General features: G+C 36.5%; 1 protein-coding gene across 2 annotated transcripts; it reads right to left on the reverse strand.

Annotated features, from left to right (window-relative positions):
• Window positions 1-421: 421 nt before the first annotated feature.
• Window positions 422-20,612, reverse strand: LOC110662820 (ABC transporter B family member 20). Of its 2 annotated transcripts, none has more exons than XM_058133540.1 (11): window positions 19,965-20,612; window positions 7,427-7,481; window positions 7,156-7,331; window positions 6,873-7,073; window positions 6,034-6,293; window positions 5,642-5,952; window positions 5,335-5,555; window positions 4,853-5,238; window positions 3,966-4,750; window positions 3,620-3,861; window positions 422-2,296 (listed from the first exon to the last, which is right to left on the reverse strand). In XM_058133540.1, exons 1-11 carry the CDS (start codon window positions 20,355-20,357, stop codon window positions 1,067-1,069), a joined length of 4,260 nt encoding a protein of 1,419 aa, XP_057989523.1. In that variant the 5' UTR covers window positions 20,358-20,612; the 3' UTR covers window positions 422-1,066. The 2 variants fall into 2 exon arrangements, with proteins under 2 accessions (XP_057989523.1, XP_057989524.1); XM_058133541.1 differs by having other exon boundaries at window positions 4,898-5,238; window positions 19,965-20,611.
• Window positions 20,613-20,897: the final 285 nt, after the last annotated feature.

Raw genomic sequence — 20,897 nt, forward strand, 5'->3', positions numbered from 1 at the left:
AAAAAAAATTATTTTATTCTCTATCTACCGGTAGTCCCAATTTTATATAGATCAAAACTTCAATAACTCAAAACCTACCTCAAAACTTATTTCTCCGAACTATCAATTAATGAAAATATAATTTTTCAATTTGATAAATATCACATCAACATAAATAATTTTAAAATCAACTATTGAAAATTAAAGGTGATTTCATGTCACTTAAATTAAAAATATGAAAATTTTATATTACAAATTAAAGTTTAAATACCTTATTATTACATATCCCTAAGTTGAGAATAATTTCCTTGAAATGTCTATATAATTCATTTTCATCAAGTTTCATAATGAATTTTCCCTACTTCAAGAACAGATAGAAGATGTTGATATCCCTCATCAGGCATTACAAAAGGGGCACTAGTCTGATACATTAAAAGCAAAATGGGACAAAAATTGAACTAGTTAATTATGCCGGAAAAGGTTAAAATGATGATAAATTATCCAAGTGGTTATTTACAAAGGAAGATTACAACAAATACCCTCCACCTCTTTTCTCTTCTAAACTTACTTTCATTTTCACAAATGTAAATTTACAGTATGAAACACATTCATCATCGTCCAAGCTAGTCAGAGTCACATTAATCCATAAGAAAGCCAGAAAAGAATATCTAGAAAAACCAAAACAAAACCCAAGAAGCACACCCCATTAGGACTAGAATTATCTCCCCTCCAACCCATTTTTTGATTAAAGAACAAATCAATATACCGCCGCGGAGACAAGGCAACAACCTAATCCTTGCCTCCAAAAATAATATGCATCTAGCCCTTAGAGCATGTCCTTAATAGCCAACCAAGCTCCAAAATCTCTATTTCTAAACCCCTACACTACAAAGCTATAACTGTCCGTCACTGCCACCACTGAAATCCACCCATCCAACCATACAAAAATTGTTACAAGCCTCATCATTTTCGCTGGAACGTGCTCACTCCAAAGTATTCTGTAATGCAAAGTATCAACATTTCCAGCAATTTAAAAATGGCCAATAAGAGCTATACAAAGGAACTAAGCCTGAATGTCAAACCCAACTTAAACAAGTCGATGCTGTCGTAAACCCTTTCCAAAGTGGGGTTGCATCAGCCTGACATACAAGCCATTCTTTGCCATCAAAGAATCATGGGTCCCTTCCTCAACAATTCGCCCTCCATTTAGAACAACAATATTGTCGACATGCCTCATCATTGCAGCTCTATGAGCTATCAGAATGGTTGTTTTGTTTCCCATAATTAGTGTATCTAGTGCCTCTTGCACCACTCTACTAGATTCAGATTCAATGGACGAGCTAGCTTCATCCAATAACAAGATGGGTGCATTCTTCAGCACCACTCGAGCAATTGCAATTCTCTGCTTCTGTCCCGGTGTCAGGTCCACACCCCTCATTCCCACATGCGTGTCATAACCAAGAGGCAGGCTGCTGATGAAGTGATGAGCATTTGCTATTCTTGCAGCCTCTTTTATCTCAGATTCACTAGCATTGTGCCTAGCATATATAATGTTTTCTCTTATGGTCGTTGAGAAGATGATTGGTTCCTGCTGAACCAGACCTAGGTGGCTTCTCAACCATCTCGAATTATAAAGTTTCAAATCTCGCCCATCTAGTAGAACCTGACCAGCAACTGGATCATAAAATCTCTCAATTAAAGAGATAATAGTGCTCTTTCCAGAGCCTGAAACTCCTACCACTGCTACTGTTTGTCCACCATTAACTTTGAGACTGAAATTGCTCAATACCAACACTTCTGGGCGAGTAGGATAACAGAAATCAACATTCTTCAATTCGATGCTCCCATATACATTAGGTGGCTTCAGTGCTGAGTTATCATCTGGATCTATCTTGGGCACTCGATCTATAATTTCAAATACTGAAATGAGAGATTTCCGCCGTTTAAGAATGTATGGAGCCAAACCAAAAGGCTCAACTAGTGCAAATGTTGCAAATGAGAAGACCATATACTCTTTGATGGCTGTAGGCATATCCATATAGCCATTCTTTACAGAGTATGCAGTGTACCAGAGAAGAAGGGCATTACAAGCAAACAGAAGAAACTGTGAAAAGCCAAATGCAAAACCAATGGCCATTCCATGTAAAAAACTCTGATTGAATATTTTCGTCAGTTGCAATATGTAGAGCTCCATTACTTTGTTACCAGCACAGAATGCTACGACAGTGTAAATGTTTCTAACAGCATCCTCAAGGACCAATGATGCCTTCCTATGCATCTCCTGGATTCCCCTCGAAAATCCAGCAAGCCACAACTTCTGCAATATTTCAGTTGGCAGCCATTCAGAATTCGAGGGTAGAAAAATTAGATACCATAATGCGTCATTATTAAATTGTCAAAAACCAAAAATGTTAATATAATTGAAGTTTAGTTTATTTAACTCTTACATCCAAGAAACGTGAAAGTAGTTAAGACTGGAAAGATCATATATCTGTTGCAAGGATGGCAAAGACCAACAGATCATACAAATGAAATTTTCAAAACAATTGAACAATTCAGTCTCAATACCAAATCCAAGGTGAGTAAAACATAAGCAGGTAAACAATAAGATGCAGAAAACAGCAATCTGAGAAGTAGCAATAGCATTCAACATCATTTTCCTTGGTTGACATATTCACTCTAGTGTTTTCAACCATATGCTACAAATTGGACGGAAATGCCAATCATAAGAAACAAGATAGCCCACACCATTTGATAAGACTTGTATCTTGGGATCATCGGGAACAAACTCCACTCGTTTAGGTTAGAGTAGAGCTCATATACGAGAAACAAGGTGTTTGGAGAAAAATAGAGAGAATGAAAGTAAGAGAAAGAGAGGGAAAGTGAAGATAAAATGAGCAGGTGGAAAGGAAAGAGAAGAAGAAGATTTTGGAGAGAAAATTACGAGTTTGGGAGATTCAGAATTTTCATTTAACAAATCACAATGCATTACAACTCCAGCTCACACCTTTTATAGTCCAGTTACTAATCATTTAAGTCAGTTACAACTAACAAACAAATCTCCTTAACAACCTTACTGACAACTCCTTTGCTTCCTTTTCTCCATTCCTTACATATCCTCTAGTAAAGGTTCCTTTTCTTCATCCTTACACATCCCCTATTAAAGTAAACTTAATGGTCACACCAAAAGACCAGGATGATGCATCAGACATTCACTCTTTGCTCCAGAGCATCTCACACATTAATATGCGACTATCAGAAATTTTCCTATTTCTCTTTTCAAATTCACAATGAATACAATAAACTAAAAGGCTCGACACCTGGAGAAATCGGATTGAATCATCTTGACGAAAATAATTCCAGAACTGCATTTGCAATCTTGTAAAAAGCAACAAGGAGATAGATCTTGTTGAATTGACTCAATAACTGATGACAATAGCAATAGAATACCTAAAATTACAATTTATGGTATAAGCAAAAGCAACTATATGATCTGTTTTATCAGTGTGCAGCCAGTAATATAGATCAAAAGAGTAGCAATCCACAAATTGGTCCATTCAAAAACTAGGAAATATGATGCAATGAGTCAACAATCAATTAAATGATATCAAGTTGAAAAGTAGGAAGAAAATATGCAAACCTGTGCAATTGCAGAAACCATGAGAATGGGCAAGGTTGCCAATGCCACGAGAGCCAATCGCCATTGAAGCAGCATTCCAATGACAACAGCAACAACAACAGCAGCACTGTCCTGTATAAATATTGAAAGCCGGTTGCTAAAAGCTGCTCGCACAAATGTAGCATCATTAGCCAACCGCATGGATAATGTGTCGGCACTATTCTCCTCTTCATCAAACCATCCAACTTCATTGCGCAGCATTGCTGTTACGTAGTAGGCAGTAACAAGGTAAACTTCATATACAGGAATTTCTATTTTGTTATTTTCTATTCTCAAGCACCTAATTACAAGAGCAAGGATTATTTACCTGAAAACATCATTCTCCGGACTCGCTCAGTCATTTTTTCACCCATAATACCAAAATAGAAGTGCTGCAAAAAATTTGCAACAACTGTCACCACACCCATGCAGGCAATGATCAAGCACCACTTGTCTACATCCTGCTGCAAGTGATGACGTTCAGGCCTATAATAAGCAGTCACTATCAGCGCAATAACATAAGCAAGAAGTGGATTAAAAGAACCAAAGATAGCAGCACCAATGCTTCCTAAAACAGCATAAAGCCACTCTGCAAAGCTAAGTTCTGCCAGTCTCCAGAAAGATGGTGCTTCCCGATGCTTTGTATCCTTTCCATCCTTAAATTTAGTTGGAATATCATCAGAGTGACTATGAGGCCGACTAAAAGTCTGCGAGTGGGAACGTTCATTTTTGGGATCAGATGTCAAAAGGGGTGATACAGGTGACTCAGGATCTGACCCATTTGATGTTTGTCGATTTGCTGACTGAATGTCAATCTTGGGTAACTCTGGTAGTCGCATTTCAAAACTATCCTGTCTTCTTATTGATGGTTCCTTATCAGCTCCATCCAGTGGAAGACCATTTTCCATCATTTTCTCTGGTGGTGGACTCAGAGCTTTAGGTGATTCTTGTGAGTTGAAGGTGCCATCCGGAGGCCGTAATACACCTGGAACCCTCTGAAGAGACGGTGATTTCATCATTTTAGGAGACGATGGTTCTTGGAAGCTGTGACTGGCAGAAGAATCCTTTTCAATTTGGAAAGCATTAGTTTCATTGTAGTTTCTAGCTGGCATCCTGGAGAAAGATACATATCTCATAATCATGTATTTTATTTTAGCATACCACAAAAAATTTTGCTACTTGAAAAAACTGTACTTGAAAAAAGAAACTGCATACACGTGAAATTTTGTTGTGGTAAAAACTTTGTTCGCAGGGTTATACCTCCTTGGTAGTTTTGCAGCTTCTTCACATTTGAGAAGCTCTGCATATAGACCATCCAGGTTTAATAGTTCATCATGTGTACCCATTTCAACAAGCTGACCTTCCTCCATTACAGCTATGTAATCAGCATTCCTAATAAGACTAAGTCGCCGAGCTATTATTATGGTTGAACGTCCCAACATGAGGAGATCTAAAGCCTCCTGCACCGTTCTCTCAGCTTCAAAATCAAGTCCACCAGTCACCTCATCAAGCAGAAGAATTGTTGGATTCAAAAGCACTGCTCTAGCAATAGAAAGTTTAATTTTCTGTTCCTCCGTCAATGCTAAACCAGCTCTACCTACCTGTAATGCACAAGAATTAAATTCTCAAAGGATTGGCCAAAGGATAAATAACAGATAACACAGGTTCAAGCAAAAACTTAGTCTTGTTAGTTTCACCTGTGTCTCATAGCCCCTTTCAAGCGAGCTAATAAATGTATGTGCATGTGCTATTTTGGCAGCTTCTTCAATCTGATCCAAAGTAGCATCTCGTCCGTATGCGATATTATCCTTTATGCTCAAACTCAGCAAGGCAGGTTCCTGAGTGACTAGTCCTATTAGGCTTCTGAGCCATTCCAGCTTTAGGTTTTTAATATTCTCTCCATCTAAAAGAACTTCTCCTGCAACATAAAATAAAAAGAAATGAAAAACTGCTGTTAAGGAAATTCAATGAAACCTTAAGTGATATATGATGAGTCACAAAGACCTAAGGTAGGATCATAAAACCGCTCCATGAGAGGGATGATGCTACTTTTTCCGGAGCCATTTCTGCCAACAAGTGCCACAGCTTTTTTAGCAGGTACAGTAAGGTAAAATCCACTCAAGATAGGGATCTCAGGACGAGAGAGATAGCTAAAATATACATTCCGAAACTCGATATTTCCTAGCACTGACACTAGGGTGTTTCCATCTTGATTAACTGTGGAGGAAGATCGGCTTATCATCTCATAAAGTCTATAAGCAGCAATTCGTCCTTGGTCAAATGAATAGAAGTTTGTTGCTGCTTGATTCAGCCCACTGTGAAACACCCAAGAGGGCAGATAAGAAAACCATATAGAAGATAACAGCACCAACAACAGAGAAGAGCAAGACACTTACAGGCCACTTAAAATTACAGCAAACAAGGCTGTTATAATTTCACCACCATGAGCTTTGTTATGTGTAACCAGGAACCTTCCTACCCATAGTTGTAAGGCACAAGAACATATTGCAAGCCCATAAGTAAACCCAAGCCCAAGTCCTTGCACGAGGCTAATCAAAATACCATATCTCAGAGTCGCTTGTAGTGAGGTTGCATAAGAATACTTGGCCAATGTTTCATTTGTAAATGCATATAAGGTCCTAATATATGAGACTGCCTGCGTAATTTAAGAAATCATTAACAAATGGATCATAGCTCATTTCACTAAATAGAAGCACGCTGGATAAATTCTACTACAAAGCCGGACAAGTAGAAGTTCCGTTGCATGGGCCACCATTAAAATGTATATACATCACTCAAGGCATGCAACCTCACCCACCTTCTGCAGGTTGAGGTGCTAGGGCAGGTTCCTCTAAGCCTTGCACCTCAAGCACCCGTTCTGCCATTATTCATTAAGATTAAACTAAATATATTAATCTAGAAGACCTAATTTTTATCCATATGATCATCTCTTGTAGTCTTTCTTTGAAAGAGAAATATACTAAATTAAACCAAATTCATGAGATGGTAATTAACAACACTGTTGTATTGTATGAAGAAGAAACATTCATCTTCAAGGCAAGAGCAAATCTGTATAGAGAGAGAGAGACTCATTATTATATCTTAAATGACTAAATAAATAAATAATCCTTTCATTTCCTTTATGAGTGCAAGGGCCATTTTTTGTTTTTGTGGGTGGGGAGGGGGAGGGGTGGAATTGTGGAGTCATTAAGGTATAACAGGAGAAAGAATAAACCTGTTCAGCAACGCTAGCGGCTTCTGCATATGCATCTTGAATACTCTCGGCAAGCCTGTGCAGAAATATATTTGATACACCTCCAGCAGCAACAATGAATGGACCAGTGGCTAATGTTATAAGGGCAATCTGCCAGCAGTTGATAAATCCAATGACAAGACCACTAAAAAATGTTGCCATGTTATGAATATAGTTTCCGACCTACACCATTGAAGACCTCTCAATAAGTTAGATAAATTATCTGTGAAGTCAAAAAGTGCAGAATGATATATCTCTAAGATACCTTCTCACTAAGAGCAGACTGAATGAGCAGCACATCACTCAATACTTGGCTTACAATGTCCCCATTGTTCCCATAGGTGTCAAAAAAGCTCATGTCCTGATTAAGTAATACTTGAACATAGTTAGACCTTATGACAGCTGTCTGACGCTCCCCAGTTAAAATCCAGCACGATACCTCTATTACAGAAACCAAGTTAGCATCAATGGTAACAAAGAAGAAAATATACATGAGAAGGTAACATAAATAATTATGATAAATATCTAAATCTTACCAATCCAACCAGCTGCAAAAACACCCACAGCTATATAGACAATGGTTAAAGATAGCTGCAGAAAACAAACAGCTTGGTTAATGAAAAGATGTCATTTCTGCTTGAAATATACAAAAACATTTAACTTTATTTTTAGTACAGAGGAACCCTAAATATCCTACTTAAAAATAACCTAAAGAACATATGAAGGTACATATCCTTGAATTGTATGCACATATGAAATGGCTATTCATGTCCAAGTTTCAATCATTGAAAACAAAAATTTGAGATATGTAAACTCCTAGCCAAACTTGGACATAGATAAAGCATCCTTTATCCTTATGACAAAGGTATCTTACCTTATGCCTGCATAAAAGAAACTTGGCCATGCAAAACTGGCTGGACCAAATGGTTTTGAGCATATTGCCGCCCAAAAAAGTAACACAGATCATTTTTTTTGAACGTCACGCAAGCTATTTTCAATTTTTAATTTATCCAAGACAAATATTCATTATTGGATTAGGGTACACTATTTATAAATGACAAGTTAAAAAGGCATGCTGCTCACACATACACAAAACTTCATGTCACAACCTGGTATGTTTTGGATTTCCCTTTTGCTCTTCCAGGTCAACTCTCTTCATCTAAGACCAAACAAAAATCTCCCTGCCTCACTCATGCTTGAAAATTCACATCACAAGCTGGCATGTCTTGGATATCCCTTTTGCTCTTCCAGGTCAATACTTCATCTAAGACCAAGCAACGATCTCCCTCCCCCCCTCCCTCCACACCAACCCTCTCTCTCTCTCTCTATCTCTCTCTCTCTCTCTCTCTCTCATACAACCAAAAGTCTGCTGCAGGAAGCTACTGCAGTTTAATTAAATAAAATAGTTAAAAATTAGAAGTGTCAGGACGGTGGAAGATAGCCTCTCTCTCTCTCTCTCTCTCTCTCTCTCTCTCTCTCTCTCTTACACACACAATAGTCAGTTCCAGGAAGCTACTGTAGTTTAATCAGAAGTGTCAGGCTACTTTAGTTTAAATAGTTAGAACTTAGAAGTGCCAGGACAGTGGAAAATCGCCTCTCTTTCTCTCTCTCTCTCTCTCATACTCGCACCAAAGTCCGCTCCAGGAAGCTACTTTAGTTTAATTAAATAAAATAATTAGAACTTAAAAGTGTCAGGACAGTTGAAAATCAGCCCTGTAACAGGAAGGGGGATATTACTCCGTGCACTGCCAGGATCCCCTACTCCAACAGTATTTGTATACTTGAGACTGGGATAACTCGTATCTTAACAAGAAATATGATATTTTTATCGGCATTTTCGTATAATTAATATTGAATCCAAATTATTAAAAAAAAAAAAAAAAAAACAACAACAACAACAAAAACAAGCAGGGAATATGGAACCCCAAAAGGAAGCAATGGGGAAAATTTTATTGTTGTTAGGGGTACAAGGGCAATAATTCTCCATTAAGGTGGGGCCACGGAAGGGAAATGGCTCCACATCCTTTTTCCCACCCTGTTAACACTTCTAGTGTGCCAAAGGCACCAAGCGTACTGAGGCCCTATATGGCTATATCACATCACTTGGTTAGTCTTAAGCAAGGATTCATCCCTATATCACATACCACAATGCCCAAGTACAAGCCTTTTAAGGAGATCTTAGTGTACCTTTTAAGGTCTATGAGATTTTTTTTTTTTTTTTTTTTTTTTGCAATTTTACTCTTGGTTGGATTTACTTATATCCTGTGTATTATTGGGTGCATATGGCCTTTGTTGAACTAACTTTTGCAGTCATCTTCTTTGCAGTGTTGATGTAGCTTTAGAGTAGAATTTGAAGTCTAATATTATAATCTTGTTTTTGTGATTTCATTGCACCTTACTACTATTTTCAGCAGCGACATTCTTTGTATAATTGATGTTTCATAAAATTTTAGATATTTTTGTATTCAATAGTTATAATTTACAAGTTCAAATATTGTAAAAGATTTATACATATTTTAAGAATAAATGTGCGCCTCACTCACATCCTTGAGCATACCCTCACACCTAATGCTTAGGCCCCAAGTATGTTGTGGCTTTTGCACCTTGCATCTTTGACAATTCTTATGCATTTGAGAATTAATGCAATAGCATCCAAAATACCCGAATGTATGGAATCCTAATTCAATACAAACATTACCCACTCAGGACAAGTACTCGCCTTATTAGGGATTCTGAATCCCACTCTAATTATACTTCCACTGAGATAAGATTCTATTATGATCACACTTCCAATCTAAATAGGAGTTTATTCGATGCCCATATAAAGGGCTCAAGACTCCACAGTCAAGTACGTTATTCTGTCTAGTTAATTCTATATTTTACTCAGTTCCAATTACTGACTTAAGCATCAAAGACCTAGTGTTCCCTCTTGTCTTGTAGATTCATACCCGTAGAAAAAATCCAAAAACATCAATGGCATCGTCTGTGGGAAACAACACAAAAAGTTGTCACTCCCTTTTTATATCTGCCAAAAAATTCAAAGAATTTCTAGAAGATTTTTGCAATAAATCTCCAAATGATATGTGCTTGTCAAAGGGTCAACAATTGCAAAGAACTCAAAGCATCTATCCACTTGTAAAGAGCCTAAGACATAAGTTTTCCATAAAAGGCATCGCCAAGCCACCTAAGGCATCAGTCCACCCAAATACACATCGGCAAGCCATTCAAGACATAAGTCCACCCAAAGAGGCATCGAAAAGCCACTCTTTAAGGCGATAATACACCAACCAAAATATTTAGGCGATGGTTCACCCAATAAAACTCAAAAGGCCCTATCACATGGCCAAAACTCTGTCATCTAACAACTGTCTAACACCAAACCTAAAGATTCATCCTAGAGGGAGACTAATGGTGCAGTAGCATCCAAAATACTCGAATGTATGGAATCCTATTCCAATACAAACATTACCCACTCAGGATAAGTATCCTACCTTATTAGGGATTCCGAATCCCACTCTAATTATACTTCCACTAAGATAAGAATTTACTATGATCATACGATCATACTTCCAATCTAAACAGGAGTTTACTCCACGCCTATACAAGGAGCTCAAGGCTTCATAGTGAAATACATTGTTCTCTCTAATTAATTCTATACTCTACTTAGTTCCAATTACTGACTTAAGTATCGGATAAGTTGCCCAATGTTCTCTCTTGTCTTACAGGTCCATTCTCGCAAGAAAAATCTAAGAACAACATCAAGAATATATATGAAGGAGCATCTACAAGTATGAGGACTTCGGGTCAACACGCAGAATTTCTTACCAAAGCTGAATTGCACCAAGGATCAACCTAAATAAACTGATAAAGCACATATAAGATGATACTAAGAGGTGCATGCATTTTGCCAATGAAATAGTTGTAATAGATGAAAACCAACGTGAGGTTAAACAATCTTAAAGCTAAGGAGATACACCCTATAATCAAAGAACCTACACAGAAATGTTGAATCAAATAAAAATATACATTGCAATTTTCATAAGCAAAACTGAAAGAATTGGGAACAATCAAGGTAGAGCAAAAGTTCTACATAGCAATTACTTACAATAAATAGGTTATATCCTATAAAGGCACAAGAAAATTGAAGAAGTCACACTTAAGACTAAGGCAGAATGATTGAAATGGATAAACATCATGGTGTCTCAAGTAATCATAAAACCCCCACTAAGATCGAGAAGAAGCTTTGCAAGGCTGCATTTGGCTAGCAAAAATGTGTGCTAGCAAATGTTGAGCAACGAAGCAGCAACATATCCCAAAAGTAGACAGAGATAAAGTGTAAAGATGGAAGTGTGAAAAAAACAAGAAATGAACAAGTAAAGATTAAGTACACTTGAAGGAACATGAAAATGGCACCCATTAAGAATAAATTGATAAGAGAGAATGGTAGATGTACCTACACAAAAAATTATACCAATACAAGTTGAATAAATAAAGATGATGAGAGGAAAACAATAGTGGCATAGAATGAAGCAGCAAATAAGGATTTAGAATTTTAGATCACTAGGCCTTGTGATAAAATACAGTCCTAAACTAACTAGAATGGAAGAAAAGGATTAATGCAACTGATCATGATAGTTTACGATTGAGGTTTAGCTGAGTTGAATAACAAAGGCCTGTTATTGATAGTAATTGCTCTTTTAGTTATTATCTGCCTTTTCCTTAACCCAACCTTAATACATTTTCTCTATTAATTAAGAAAAACAAATTAATGATTGTAGCATATAATTATGGCATCAATTGTAAACACAATGGATGTGCATACAATAATTCAAGTAAGAGTTGCCCCTAGAAATGTCTAAAGATAAAGCAGAAGTTGCAAAAATAGTTGGCAGGATTTGTATCAAAAAAAAAAAAAAAAAAAACACAAAGTTGGTAGGATTCAACTCTAAATGAAATCCTAGAGATGAAAATATTAGCAATGAAACAACAGTAGCTGATGGAAATCAACAAGAACAACAAGATCCTAGGAATGCTCATGAGATAATTCAAGATGCAATTGCACAAGAAGCTCCAATCACAAGGACTAGAGTTAAAAAGATGCAAGAATTGATTGAGGAAGCAGTTGCACAAGAAGCTAAATATGGAGATACAATCAATAAATTGGGGTTCCAAGAAGATAAAAAGTGCCTTAATTTGATCCAAGTTTGTGTGAGAGATGATCAAGAAATATTTAGACAGAATTGATGGATTTTTATGCAAATTTAGTATTTTTTTTTTTAATTTAGGATAAGTCTAAATGATTTTATTTTATTATTTTTAGTCAAATATGTGTTTTGGGCCTTACTTATGTGTTTTTGAGCCTTAGGTAGGAGTGCATCCCACTCCAGTTTTTTTATTAGTTTTTAGGGTTTTATCTTATTCTTTTTAGCTTAGAGAATTAGGGTTTCAGCCGTATATATAAGGCTAACTTAATACTTTTTAAAGGGAACATTACTTTTGATAAAATTAATACAAGAGAGGGATTTTTCCTAAGTTCTTTCTTGAACTAAATTAAATTCTTCAAGAGTGATTAATCTTGTAGGATTTAACAATCTTTGATATTCTTGGTTTTTGTTTGATTATAAACTTTGAGTCAAGAATCCTTAATTCAACCTTTGAATTATCTTGGTTTTCAATTTTATATAATTGACAGGTCAAAGTATTCTCTGGTGTCTGAACTTGATTTTGGTTTTCTTGGGATTATAAACCAAACATGTTCGTGGGTTTCAAGGCATCGTTCTTGAGGTTCACATCAAATTTGGTATCGAAGCTTTGACCCCCAAATCAGGTTCTATCTATCCTTTCGTGCTTTCTTTTTTTTGTTATTTGTTCATCGTACTATTTCGTTTTGTGACTTGTTCATCGATTTCCTTATTCCTTTATGTCTTGCGTTTTCTTCAGTAATTCTTAATCTGAATTTTTTTTCCCTTCCTTTCCTTTTGTGTCTCTTGTTTCAAAAAAAAAAAGAAAATTAGATTTGCCATTTTAGTATAAAAAAAAAAAAGAAAAAAAAAAAAGGAACTGTAGATTTCTTTTTTCTGCAAAATTACAGTCCTGCCAAAAAAAAAAAAGAACTGTGATTTTTTCTGCAGAATTTCAGTTCTGCTGGCAAAAAAAAAAATGCAATTTTTTTTTTTTTTTGCAGAATTTCAGATCTGCCACTGAAAAAAAAAATTGAATTGCAGCAGTTTAAAAAAAAAAAACTGCAGAATTTTTTTCTGCAGAATTTCAAGTCTGCTACAAGCCAAAAAAATAAAATAAAAAAAAAAACAAAAAAAAAGGAGGCAGATTTGGTGTGGCACAACTAGAGTTCACTACACACCCTAAATTATTAAATTTTACCGAGGCTTTTGCTTCTTTACTGTTTCGTTTGGTGTGGCACAACTAGGGTTCACTACACACCCTAAATTATTAAATTTTACCTAAGCTTTTGCTTCTTTAATGCTTCGTTTGTTTCAATTTCTAATAATTTGGTATCTTATTCCGTTTCTTTGAATTCTAGAGTCCTTTATCATTCTATCTTTGTATTCATCTTTCTGTTGCTTATTTTTATTTCGTGTCTTCAGTCTTATCTTGAATTTTAATTTTGTTAAATATTACAAGTTGGTTACTTTGACTGAGTTTGGTTAGCTCCTTAAAGAGCTAAAAGGAAAAATTAAATAGTGAAAAAAGGTGAGCACATAAGAGGGTAAAAGCCTAAATTGTGTGAAACACGAGTGGAGTGACATTGATTGAGTGTAAACACATGAGGGAGCGTTGTGAGGATATTTGCTAACATTCTTCTGCAGGTTTTCCAATTATGTCACACAAAAATAGTGAAGAAGAGAAATCATATCAATTCTTCATAATACAAGCTACTCAACAATAGTATGAGCAACTAACTTTGATGCTTGGAGACATGAGAAATCAAATGGAAAGGCAAGAGGCTAGACTAAATAGGCAAGAGGCTACTATAGGTAACTTGCAGAGGGAAAGACCTAATGCTAGGAGGCAAGCTAGACACAACAACAATAAACCTCCACCTGAAGAGTTTGAAGATGAGCAAGATGAGGAAGATGAGAATAATGATGATCGGACTTCAATCATAAATGAGGACAAACTTTATCGGAGGAGAGAAAGGCATGAAAGAAGGCCGAGGAGAGATGACAGGGGTAGAGATGGTATTGATCGAAACATTGAGAGCATCAAAATGAAAATTCTATCTTTCCAAGGGAAGAATGATCCAGATGTTTACCTTCAGCAGGAACGCAAAGTTAAGCTAGTCTTTGACTGTCACAACTATTCAGAAGAGAAAAAGGTAAAACTTGCTGCTGTTGAATTTACTGACTATGCTCTTGTATGGTGGGATCAAATGATTTTAAGCAGGAGAAGAAACAGAGAGAGGCCTATTGATACCTGGGATGAGATGAAAGTTGTAATGAGAAAAAGATTTGTCCCTAACCATTATTACAGAGAATTGCATCAGAAGCTGTAGAGACTCACACAAGGGACAAAGAGTGTGGAAGAATACCATAAGGAGATGGAGATGGCTATGATTCGGGCAAATGTTGAGAAGTACAGAGAAGCCACAATGGCTCGATTCTTAGGTGGTTTGAATAAAGAAATAGCTAATTTAGTTGAGTTGTAGCATTATGTGAAGCTAGAGGACATGGTACATATGGCCATAAAAATTGAAAAGCAACTTAGGAGGAAAGGGATGCCGAGGTATGGAAGTAGCGCAAGTTCAGTTCCTAAGAGCTCATGGAAACTAAATTGGCCTAATAAGGAGGATAAGGCTGTTTCTAAGCCTAAGCATGAAGAAAGTACGAGTAAGCCTCATGGGTATAATAAAGATAAAGGTATGAACTCTTCCCAATCTCAAAGAAATAGGGATATAAAGTGTTTTAGATGTTTGGGGACAGGTCATATTGCTTCACAATGGCAATGATCTCAAGGGATAATGGGGATATAGAGACTGAAAGTGATGAAGATAGCGATTCTATGGCTCCATTAAAAGATGCTACTGATGTGGAGTATGCTGTAGAGGGTAGTGCATTAGTCACTAGGAGAGCATTGAATATGCAAGTGAAGGGAGAGGTTGGTGAAGAGGAGCAAAGGGAAAATATATTTCATACTAGATGCCTCATTCAGGATAAAGCATGTAGTATGATAATAGATGGAGGTAGTTGTACCAATGTAGCTAGTACACTATTGGTTGAGAAATTGAAGTTGCCTACTTTGAAACATCCTAGGCCATACAAGTTACAATGGTTGAATGAATGTGGAGAAGTTAAGGTGACTAAGCAAGCTCTAGTTACTTTTTCCATTAGTAGATATCATGATAAGGTTATATGTGATGTAGTGCCTATGCATGCGGGTCATCTGCTTGGTAGACCATGGCAGTTTGATAGGCGAGTGGCACATGATGGTTACAAAAATCGGTATTCTTTTGAAAAGGATGGCCGAAAGATAACATTGACTCCATTAACTCCTAGACAAGTATATGAGGATCAAGTGAAGTTGAGGAGATCAATTGAGAAGGAAAACACTAGTGAGACTGAGAGTAAAAGTGTAGAAAAAGGAGAGGCCGAGAGTTCTAATGAGGAGAAGAGAGTGATTGAGAGTAAAAATAAAGAGAAGAATAAAGAGAGGAGTGAAAAGTCATTGAGTAAGACTGGAAAAAAAGTGAATCCAGTGCAAAAGGAGAGCAAAGAGAGAAAAATGAGCTTATTTGCAAAAGAAAAAGACGTTAAAAGTGCATTTTTCGCTAGAAAGCCAATGATTGTACTTATGTACAAGGAAGCTTATTTGAATCTTGCTGACCTTAACAGTTCTTTGCCTAGTTCTGCTATTTCTCTTTTACAGGAGTTTGAAGATGTCTTTGCTGAAGATATGCCTAATGAGTTGCCACCTATTAGAGGGATCGAACATCAGATTGATTTTGTTCCTGGAGCAGTAATTCACAATCGACCAGCTTACAGAAGTAATCCTGAGGAGACAAAGGAACTTCAGAGGCAAATTGAGGAGTCACTGGAAAAAAAGTATGTGAGAGAAAGCATGAGTCCATGTGCAGTTCCAATGCTATTAGTGCCTAAGAAGGATGGTTCTTGGAGGATGTGTGTTGACTGTCGAGCTGTCAACAAGATTACGGTAAAGTATAGATATCCCATTTCTAGACTAGATGACATGTTAGATAAATTGCATAGTGCTTGTGTCTTTTCGAAAATTGATTTGAAAAGTGGATACCACCAGATTAGGATGAAAGTAAGAGATGAGTGGAATACTGCTTTCAAAACAAAATATAGTTTATATGAGTGGTTAGTTGTGCCTTTTGGATTGACTAATGCACCTAGTACATTCATGAGATTAATGAACAATGTTTTGGGTGCATTCATTGGTAAGTTTGTGGTAGTATACTTTGATGATATATTAGTGTACAGTAAAAACATGGAAGAACATATGCGTCATTTGAGGTGTGTGTTTGAAGTGCTTAGAAGAGATAAATTGTATGCTAATCTTAAAAAGTGTACTTTTTGCGTAGAAAGAGTTGTGTTTTTGGGTTATGTGATTAGTGCCAAAGGTGTCAAGGTGGATGAAGAGAAGGTGAAAGCTATCCGTGACTGGCCGATTCCTACATCTGTTACTGAGGTACGTAGTTTTCATGGTTTAGCTAGCTTTTACAGAAGGTTTACTAAGGATTTCAGTACTTTAGCTGCACCTTTGACGGAGATTGTTAAAAAGAATGTTGACTTTACATAGAGCGAGGAACAAAACCGCGCTTTTAACTTAATTAAAGATAAGTTATGTTCTGCCTCGTTACTGAGTCTTCCTAATTTCACTAAAACATTTGAAATAGAATGTGAAGCTTCTAGGATTGGGATAGGTGTTATTTTGATGCAGGAGAGACGTCCTATTGCATATTTTAGTGAAAAGCTGAATGGTACAGTGTTGAACTACTCAACGTATGACAAAGCGCTTTATGCCTAAGTGCGAGCATTGGAGACATGGCAGCATTACTTGTGGCCAAAGGAGTTCGTGATTCATTCTGACCACGAGTCATTGAAACGCTTGAAAAGGCAAAACAAGCTCAACCGTAGGCATGCCAAGTGGGTGGAATTTATTGAGACTTTTCCTTATGTTATTCAGTATAAGCAAGGTAAGGAAAATGTAGTTGCTAAGGCACTGTCACGTAGGTATGCCCTTATCTCTACTCTTAATACTAAATTGTTAGGTTTTGAGTATGTGAAGGAGTTGTATGCTAAGGATTCTGATTTTGCTGTTATTTATGATGCATGTGAGAAAACTGCTTTTCAAAAGTTTTATAGGCATGATGGGTTTTTATTTCGTGAGAATAAATTATGTGTGCCTAATTGCTCTATGAGGGAGTTACTTGTGCGTGAGTCACATGGTGGTTGTCTCATGAGACATTTTGGGGTTACTAAGACTTTGGATACATTGAGAAAACACTTCTTTTGGCCTCATATGAAGAGAGATGTAGAGAGATTGTGCTCTAGGCGTATCACATGTAAGAAAGCAAAGTCCAAGTCTTACCTCAAGGCTTATATACACCTTTACCTGTACCTAGTGAACCATAGGTTAATTTGTCTATGGACTTTTTTTTGGGGTTACCTAAGTCTAGGAAAGGTAAAGATTCTATATTTTTGGTAGTGGACAGATTTTCCAAGATGGCACATTTTATTCCTTGCCATAAAACTGATGATGCCACAAATATTGCTGATTTATTCTTTAGAGAAGTTGTGAGGTTGCATGGCATCCCTAGGAGCATTGTCAGTGATAGAGATGTTAAGTTACTAAGTTACTTTTGGAAAGTATTGTGGGATAAGTTAGATACTAAACTGCTATTTTCTACTACATGTCACCCACAGACTGATGGACAAACCGAAGTAGTAAATAGAACTTTAATAACTCTTTTGCGTGCTGTTGTTAAAAAGAATTTGAAATCAGGGGAAAGATGTATACCATTTGTTGAATTTGCATATAACCGAAGTGTGCATTCTTCTACTAGTTTTTCACCTTTTGAGATTGTTTATGGGTTTAATTTTTTAACTCCATTAGATTTGATTCCTTTGCCTGTGCATGAGATATCAAGTTTAGATGGAAAGAAGAAGGCTGAATTGGTTAAAAGGATCAATGAACAAGCTAAACAGCACATTGAGAAGAAGAATAAGAGATATGCAGTTCAAGCTAATAAAGGAAGAAAGTAAGTTACTTTCCAACCAGGAGATTGGGTTTGGGTGCATATGAGGAAGGAAAGATTTTCAATTCAAAGGAAGTCTAAGCTTCATCCTACAGGAGATGGTCCATTTCAAGTGGTGGCAAGATTAATGACAATGCTTATAAGTTGGATCTCCCTGGTGAATACAATGTGAGTGCTACTTTTAATGTTGTTGATCTTTCCCCTTTTGATGTAGGTGAAGATTCGAGGACGAATCCTTTTGAAGAGGGAGGGGATGATGGAAATCAACAAGAATAACAAGATCCTAAGAATGCTCGTGAAATGATTCAAGATGCAATTGCACAAGAAGCTCCAATCACAAGGACTAGAGTTAAAAAGATGCAAGAATTAATTGAGGAAGCGGTTGCACAAGAAGCTAAATATGGAGATACAATCAATAAATTGGGGTTCCAAGAAGATAAAAAGTGCCTTAATTTGGTCTAAGTTTGTGTGAGAGATGATCAAAAAATATTTGGATAGAATTGATGAATTTTTATGCAAATTTAGTATATCTTTTTTAATTTAGGACAAGTTTGAATATTTTTATTTAATTATTTTTAGTCAAATATGTGTTTTGGGCCTTATTTATGTGTTTTTGGGCCTTAGGTATGAGTGCAGCCCAATCCAGTTTTTTTATTAGTTTTTAGGGTTTTATCTTATTCTTTTTAGCTTAGAGAATTAGGGTTTCAGCCGTATATATAAGGCTAACTTAATACTTTTTCAAGGGAAAATTACTTTTGATAAAATTAATACAAGAGAGAGATTTTTCCTAAGTTCTTTCTTAAACTAAATTAAATTCTTCAAGAGTGATTAATCTTGTAGGATTTAACAATTTTTGATATTCTTAGTTCTTGTTTGATTATAAACTTTGGGTCAAGAATCCTTAATTCTAACTTTGAATTATCTTGGTTTTCAATTTTATATAATTGACAGGTCAAGGTATTCTTTAGTGTCTGAACTTAATTTTGGCTTTCTTGGGATCTTGAGGTTCACATCAGTAGCCCCTTGAGATTAAAAAAATGCAGACATCCAATGTTTTCAATACATTATAATTCAACACAGACACAGAGTCGCACACTGTGACAATTTATCCATATCATGAAATTTCCCATCTAGCATTTGTTTGGCATTGCAGTTGAAATGGTTTTCTTTTGTTTTTTTTTTTTTTTTTTTTTGAGGGAGAAAGAGGGGGAGGAAAAAGGAAAAAGGAAAAAGAAAAGAAAAGAAAACCATTTTACAAGATTTTGAAACAAGTTTTAGCTCAGGTGGAGTTCTCCGGACCAAAACATGTCAAATATACCTTAAAAACATTTTCTAGTTCCCTTAATTAACGTATTCAAAATAGTGTTCTTCTCGGCAGAAGCTACATTAGTAGTTACCAAACCCAACAAATGAAAAAAAAAAAACTTGAAAACATTAAATCATGCAAGATTTAAGATCAACTGCAGAATCATAAAATTCATCAAACACTCAACTCAAAATGTAAATCTGCTTCTTCATCCAATTGTCACTAGAAAAGACCATATTGCCTTCCAATGAACAGACAAAGGAAAGAAGTGCTATCAAACTACATCATCCCATTCCAAACTTCATCAATTTCCAATTCTAAGTCCCAAATCCCTAATTTTAATTAACCCGCCAACCAATCTCAGCTAAGTACCAAATATGCTCAATTCACCTGAACTCAACAAACTCCAAAAACCCGTAACTCAGTACCTCAGCTTCCTTCCACTTCCCTCATTTCCCCATCGACAAAGCAAACACAGAAACTACAAAAAATACAAGCAAAAATTTTCAAAAATCGAAATATTCATACTCACATCTTTGAACCTGTCAAATCGATCCTCAGGTCTATCAGGAGGAATCCCCATAACCTGAACAATCTTCGCAAAATAGTGCAAGTACACAACAAGCGCAGTACCATGCGCAGCAGCAGCAAGCGAGCCAACGATCATGAGACACCAGTCAAGTCGATCAGCACAAGCGAACAAACGCGAGAAAGGAACAGCAGCAGGAGGAGGATCCAAATCTTCAGGCTCCTCCATCTCCTCCTCCGCCTCAGCCTGAGCAGCGGCAGCAGCAGCGGCAGCCGCTTCAGCAGAGGTATCCAGGTAAGGAGATGGCGATTCCGGAGGCTCAGAAACCTCAGAAACAGGCGTCAACGGCTGTATATGAGGTGGGGACCATCCAAACAATCCCCTAGAGATCATCATCTTGAGAGATTTAGTGAACTATGCAAACTTTCTCTCACAGAAAAACCCTAATTAATTCGTGCCACTCCAAATTTAGCAGCAGATCCACTAAATTTAGAGGTAGAACAAAAGCAGTTGGGATTTCTGAGTTTCTGGAATCTGAATTTTGTGCGTGATTTTCGTGTTCTTTTATTAAAAAAAAAAAAATTTCTTTTTGCTTTTGGGCTTGGAAGGGAAAAAAAAGAAAAGGGGGCGAAGTGGAGGAGGAGGTGACTGGGTCAAAAGAGGCGGAGAAAGAGGAAATATTGACTCACACCCAATAATGCTCAGGTGAGAAAGGGCGCGTGTTGTGCACCGTCTCAATTGTTTTTTCGTTTTTGTTAGACTAGAGTTATGTTAACGGTCAAGTGCGGCTTCAATCGTACAGCGTTACTTTTCCTCAGCATAACTGTTGTATTGGTCGATTCTGGGAAATTATTAATAAAATTAATTATTTATTTTTTATATTTTCAAAAATATTTTACTTAATTTTTATATTTTTTTATTAAATTATTTAATTTA

Source organism: Hevea brasiliensis, chromosome 14 (genome assembly GCF_030052815.1).
Source record: "Hevea brasiliensis isolate MT/VB/25A 57/8 chromosome 14, ASM3005281v1, whole genome shotgun sequence".
In the NCBI taxonomy this organism is placed as follows: domain Eukaryota; kingdom Viridiplantae; phylum Streptophyta; class Magnoliopsida; order Malpighiales; family Euphorbiaceae; genus Hevea; species Hevea brasiliensis.

What these genes read in the sequence shown, in the direction of transcription:
- LOC110662820 (XM_058133540.1), bottom strand. Translation starts at nt 20,357, where the DNA reads ATGATGATCTCTAGGGGATTGTTTGGATGGTCCCCACCTCATATACAG. An exon ending in AGTCTGCTCTTAGTGAGAAG is followed by an intron (nt 7,074 to 7,155) that starts GTATCTTAGAGA and finishes TCAATGGTGTAG; the next exon opens with GTCGGAAACTATATTCATAA. An exon ending in GTTTTATGATCCTACCTTAG is followed by an intron (nt 5,556 to 5,641) that starts GTCTTTGTGACT and finishes TTTATGTTGCAG; the next exon opens with GAGAAGTTCTTTTAGATGGA.